Source organism: Acipenser ruthenus, unplaced genomic scaffold (genome assembly GCF_902713425.1).
Source record: "Acipenser ruthenus unplaced genomic scaffold, fAciRut3.2 maternal haplotype, whole genome shotgun sequence".
NCBI classification, from domain to species: Eukaryota; Metazoa; Chordata; class Actinopteri; order Acipenseriformes; family Acipenseridae; genus Acipenser; species Acipenser ruthenus.
Window position 1 is genome coordinate 173,908 of NW_026708779.1, and position 6,093 is coordinate 180,000.

General features: G+C 37.9%; 1 protein-coding gene and 1 non-coding gene across 4 annotated transcripts in view; both read left to right on the plus strand.

The window, feature by feature from the left end:
- The first annotated feature begins 1,306 nt into the window (after positions 1 to 1,306).
- Positions 1,307 to 6,093, plus strand: part of LOC117409991 (DNA dC->dU-editing enzyme APOBEC-3C-like) — a 14,803-nt gene continuing 10,016 nt past the window's right edge. Inside the window, exons 1-4 of one of the 3 annotated variants that reach the window (XR_009327844.1) lie at positions 1,307 to 1,421; positions 2,000 to 2,401; positions 3,003 to 3,112; positions 3,444 to 4,373. Coding sequence is in view for 2 of the 3 variants with exons in the window: in XM_059021756.1 (XP_058877739.1) it covers positions 2,011 to 2,401; positions 3,003 to 3,112; positions 3,444 to 3,458 (516 nt within the window). In the remaining variant the exon portion in view is untranslated. Of the gene's footprint in view, positions 1,422 to 1,999; positions 2,402 to 3,002; positions 3,113 to 3,443; positions 4,374 to 6,093 lie in introns of those variants that run through there. The other 2 variants (XM_059021756.1, XM_059021755.1) reach the window with 2 other exon arrangements.
- Positions 5,581 to 5,653, plus strand: trnak-cuu (transfer RNA lysine (anticodon CUU)). Its single transcript has one exon. It is a non-coding gene; the product is annotated as a tRNA-Lys (tRNA).

The following is a 6,093-nucleotide window of genomic DNA, read 5'->3' on the forward strand; positions in this document are numbered from 1 at the left end:
AAAACTGAAAGATCAGAATTGTCTCCACCCCCCCGAGTTACTACTTGTTGGAAGCACCTTTGGCAGCAATTACAGCTGTGAGTCTGTTAGGATAGGTCTCTACCAACTTTGCGCAACTAGATTTGGCAATATTTGATCATTCTTTACAAAACTGTTCAAGCTCTGTCAAGTTCCTTGTATTTATTTATATATATATATATATATATATATAACTATTATATATTATTATGTATTATATTATATATAATATAACACATAATATATAATACTTATATTAATATAAATATATATATATATATATAACTATATATATATATATATATATATATATATATATATATATATATATATATATATATATATTATGAACATGAATAAGAACAAGGATAACTGTATATATAGGTTTTCTTATTCATTTTCATAACTATATACTGTATGTATTATTATTTAGTGATTCAGCAGAGGCTTTTATCCAAAGCGACTTGCAGAGACTAGGGGGGTGAACTCTGCATCATCAACAACTGCTGCTGCTGCTGCAGAGTCACTTCCAATAGTTGCTCGTTTGTCTGACGTCTCATCCGAAGGACGGAGCACAAGGAGGTTCAGTGACTATTTTTACATACAATTACCCATTTATACAGTTGGAATTTTACTGGAGCAATCTAGGTAAAGTACCTTGCTCAAGGGTACAGCAGCAGTGTCCCCCCACCTGGGATTGAACCAACGACCCTCCGGTCAAGAGTCCAGAGCCCTAACCACTACTTCACACTGCTGCCCCATGTCCACACACACACACACACACACACACACACACACACACACACACACACACACACACACACACACACACACACACACACACACACACACACACACACACACACACACACACACACACACACACACACACACACACACACGTTGTCACAGCAGGATAGGCGATATGTCTAGGGTAGGATTGAGGAAAGGGCATGTTTACGTGATGAATCGGTGCTAATTTCTGGATTTGTAACATATTTTCATTGGGAGTTCACGGTGAGGGAAGGACAGCTATTCTTGTTTTGAAAACAAAACAATTATACATAGGCTTGTTTTGGTTTATTTGTTACCCGTGCCTCATGAATTATGAATACTCCCTGGTAATACCTGTGAACAAATACCTACGTGCATGCGAGTATCAGCACACCCCTATTAACAATACAGAGCTATTTCTCTTAGACCAGGTGATCTATGAATAATATTAAAGGAATTATTGATCTATTTATCATCAGCATTTTAATGTTAGGGGCTCGTGATCTAGTTTTTCAAGAGATGTACGCAGCATCCCATTCTGTTGAGCACTATATAAATACACTGTGGACAGAGAATATGATAGCTTCTTCCGACGCAGACATCAAAACCAATTCATCACACAGACTCAGGTGAGTGACTGAGAGTTGAATGGATTAGTATAATGAGCTCAAAGACAAACTGCAAATGAAGAGCTGAGTAGTATAAGAAATGAAAATCAAAACTAATTTCTGTTATTGAAAAAAAAAAGTTAAGATGTGGCCAACTGAGAAATGGAATTTAAAGATTTTGAAATATATTTTAAATGGAAAACTATAATCCCAAGTAATATAGACACAGATTTTTCAAAGGAATCCACAGAATTTCACAGGCAGCAGTGTGGCGCAGTGGTTAGGGCTCTGGACTCTTGACTGGAAGGTTGTAGGTTCAATACCTGGTAGGGGACACTGCTGCTGTACCCTTCAGCAAGGTACTTTACCTAGATTGCTCCAGTAAAAACCCAACTGTATAAATGGGTAATTGCATGTAAAAATAATGTGATATCTTATAACAATTGTAAGTCGCCCTGGATAAGGGCGTCTGCTAAGAAATAACTAATAATTGGGTTAAGATTAAATTCACCAAGTTGGAAGGAACGAAATCGGGTTTTCAGAAGCTCTCTCTCACTGTCCGCGATGGCTTTTTGTCAACTTTCTTTCTTTTTTTTCAGCTCTTATCAAAATGAGTAAAATGACTGGTGACGTTTTCACGAAACAGTTCGATAACTCAAAATACCCAAATGAAACGTGGCTGTGCCAAATTTTGAGTGCGATTAGCAGGTCGGAGACAAATGTGTACAGAAATATGACGGAACATGCAGATGTGATCTGCTTGCAGGAAAACAAAGTTGCAATTAAAGCTGCTGATCAATATGAAATAACCTGGTACATTTCCTGGAGCCCCTGCGATGAATGCGCGTCTCAAATAATTGAATTTGTGAAGGATCGCCCCAATGTGAAGCTGAATATCTTCGTTTCCCGGCTCTACTACCAGGATTTAGAATCTCATAGGGATGGCTTAAGAGCTCTTTCACGACAAAAAAGAATTGGCTTAAAAGTGATGACGAAAGATGGTGAGTTATAATAATAATAATAATAATAATAATAATAATAATAATAATAATAATAATAATAATAATAATAATTATTATTATTATTATTATTATTATTATTATTATTATTAATAGTAGGAGGAGGAGTAGGAGTAGGAGGATGATGTGGTTTAATAATAAGTTTGTCCTTCTAATAAAGCTGATAACAAGACTGACCGCTCAAAACAAACTCTACCAGCAGGGCATGAGCTCAACAAAACAGAAGACAGGGAGCTAGCGCTCTTGTGGTTTATATATGTCACCAGAAACCCTTGATAGAATTACAGCCGTATTATGCAAAGTTGGGTGTACATTATTATTATTATTATTATTATTATTATTATTATTATTATTATTATTATTATTAGTAGTAGTAGTAGTAGTAGTAGTAGTAGTAGTAGTAGTAGTAGTAGTAGTAGTAGTAGTAGTAGTATTGACTATGGTTTATTAGGCAATCCATTTTTTCTGCTTTCGTTTTCAGAGTATAAGGTGTGCCAGTAGGCTTTGATTGCTGTGACTGAATAGATACAGAGAGTTTATGGGTTCATAGGGACTGACTTGTGTCTTGTGCTCCTCTATTCAGATTTCCAGCACTGTTTTGATCACTTTGTTGGAGAAGGAAATGGAATTCAGAGCTGGGCAGACCTTGATGGGAACTCAGCGAGATATGCGGCTATACTGAAAGAGATAACTGTAAGGACACGTGATACTTGTGATAATCACAATGCAGAGCTGAAGCAGGAGTTATACACTGAAAATCGACTAGATAGACAGAATGAAAGAATAAAAATAAATTAAACAAAGAAAGAAAGAAAGAAAGAAAGAAAGAAAGAAAGAAAGAAAGAAAAAATAAATAAATTAAACTCTCAGAAAGAAATAAACATAAACTGAAAGAAAGAAAGAAAGAAAGAAAGAAAGAAAGAAAGAAAGAAAGAAAGAAAGAAGGTATATAACTGCTGACAAACGCGAATGCTGATTATAGACGCTGGATCACTGCTGTTGATAACTCTGTCTCATATTTTAGGGCGCTGGTCTTTGAAACGCCTCCCCTGTGCGCTGCGGCTGCCTGCATGAAACACAGCAGCGCAGACTTCCACTGAGAAAGAGCAGCGGAACCGACAGCGCGGGACACGGGCGTGATCCGGACAAGCAGCAATCTGCACTCTGCGTCATCTCTTATTATAGACCTCACTCTGTAGCTGCGACACCACACGCTTTAATGACAGGCTTAGACACGCCTTCTTTCAACTGTCTTTTATTCAATTAAGTGTCATTCATATCTATCAACGTATGGGTGTCCGTTTTTATGTGTGTATTTTAAACATTTTATGGGCTTTTAATCGATTATTTCACGCAATTAAATCTTTTGCAAAGGAGGGAAAACTAAATCATTGTTTGGAGAAAAAAAAACTTGTCTTGTTTATTCTCACCATGATATTAAAACATTCATACTTCAATTTTGAATCAATACCTGTATGAAAATAAATCTGTTGGTTAGGGGGAAATATTATTATTATTTTTTGTTGGGATGATATATGAACTCAGCAAAACAGAAGACAGGGAGCTAGCGCTCTTGTGGTTTAAATATGTCACCAGAAACCCTCGATAGAATTATAGCCTTATTATGCAAAGTTGGGTGTACATTATTATTATTATTATTATTATTATTATTATTATTATTATTATCATTATTATTATTATTATTATTATTAGACCATCCATTTTTGATGTACACAAAAGGTTTAAATCACTGCTGTTGAATTAGCAGGCAACTGATCTACTGTCTAATGCCCTTGATAATGCTAAGAGCCCTTGCTATTATAGACGATACTGTAGCGCACAAACGCACTGTTTCAATAAAGATATATTATATTGTTAGATAATAACCTGTCTACTGATCTCAATAGGTGTTTGCTGTGGTTTATAATTCAATAAAGTTTTTTGTTTCAACTCAAAAGGATTGTGTGTCTGTTGTAAATTCCTTACCAAAACATCTATTCATACAAACAGCCGTGTGCAGATATATCAGAACACCTAATCCTATTTTTTTAATACTTAACCGAACAACAGTCAGTTAATGTTAAATTGTACATGTCCACCTTTTAAAAGACATACTGTCTTCAACGAGTAAATTATCAAACACAAAAAAACTAAACACCAGAGTTAGATTGGTGTCTTTCTCGGTATGTACAGTCATCTGCAAATGTATCAGAACACCTCCAGACGTGTCATTGATATCCTTTATATACCCACCTGCATGAAAACACCTCCGGGTGTGAGAATTTCAATCTCAGATCAGTAAACAGTGATATAGAAACAACAGGCGCTCCTGTGTGTGAAAATTTTAGCCTGCTTTGTGCTTTAATCAGGTGTCTTAAACAGCTTCTAAAAAGTCTCCTGCGTTTGACCGCGTGTGGCTCCGTGTTCCTTTTCTCTGACTGTTTGAAATTAATTGCATGTGTGGCCCATTAAAGACGTCAATTAAATGAGAGAATCGCTAATTTGACTGTTTTTATCATTTTCAGTTCCAGTGATTTGATTTCATCTGTACAACAAATCAAAACTACAGAAGCAATGGGATGTCTAATAAACATGCGCCCTGCCGAGAGTTCTTATATTATTATTATTATTATTATTATTATTATTATTATTATTATTATTATTATATACAGATGTAAGCTCTCGCTTTCCTTTCCTGTCCAGTATTCACAAATTGTAACCGCCCGATTGGAGTGTAATAATATTTCATTACACACACGCACACACACGGCACACGGTGACGCATCTTTTCTCTTAGAAATACTGAGCTGGAGTTCCGAATACAACCACAAGATGGCAGTGTGACCTCAGAAATAGCATCGCGGAGAGCATCACGTTGGAGCGTGACTGTGTATCAGTGTGTGTGTATCTGTGTGAATGTGTGTCTCTATGCGTGTCTGTGTGTGTATCTGTGTGTTTGTGCTCAATCCTTTTTGTGTCAGTTAGGTCCTATTGGAAGTGACTCAGCAGCAGCAGCAGCAGATGATGCAGAGTTCACCCCCTTAGTCTCTGTAAATCGCTTTGGTAAAAGCGTCTGCTGAATGACTCATACTACAGCAACGGAACGCACAACAGCTACAGACGTCACTCCTGTACATTATGACCTCCATTTCACTCCCATAGCCCGGCTAGCTCAGTCGGTAGAGCATGAGACTCTTAATCTCAGGGTCGTGGGTTCGAGCCCCACGTTGGGCGATTACCATTTTTTGTGACAATATTACAGTCGGCGTCTCGGGGGATGCATTATTTTTATTATTGTTTATTTATTTGGTAGGCGTCTTTATTCCAAGGCGATTTACAGGTGTTACAGGGCAGTGACCAGCTGTCCCAAAGATAAGAGGATCTCATTCACACTGATAATCCCAATACACGATCCCTACACTCCCTCTCGCTCTCTCCGCTCCTCCACTATACTGGCCGGTCCTGCCTCCTCTCCACTCTCCATCCTCCCGCTCCTTCTCTCCCCCAGCCCTTCTGTGGTGGAAACAACTACCGGAGAACTTCAGGACCGCCTCTCCCCGCCTCCTCCACACCCCCCTGTTTAGACTGCGCTTGTAGATCTCCTGCTCCGCCCCTCCTGCTCTGCGCTGGACTCGCCTGACCTCAGCACCACGTCACTGGATCCTCAGCTGATG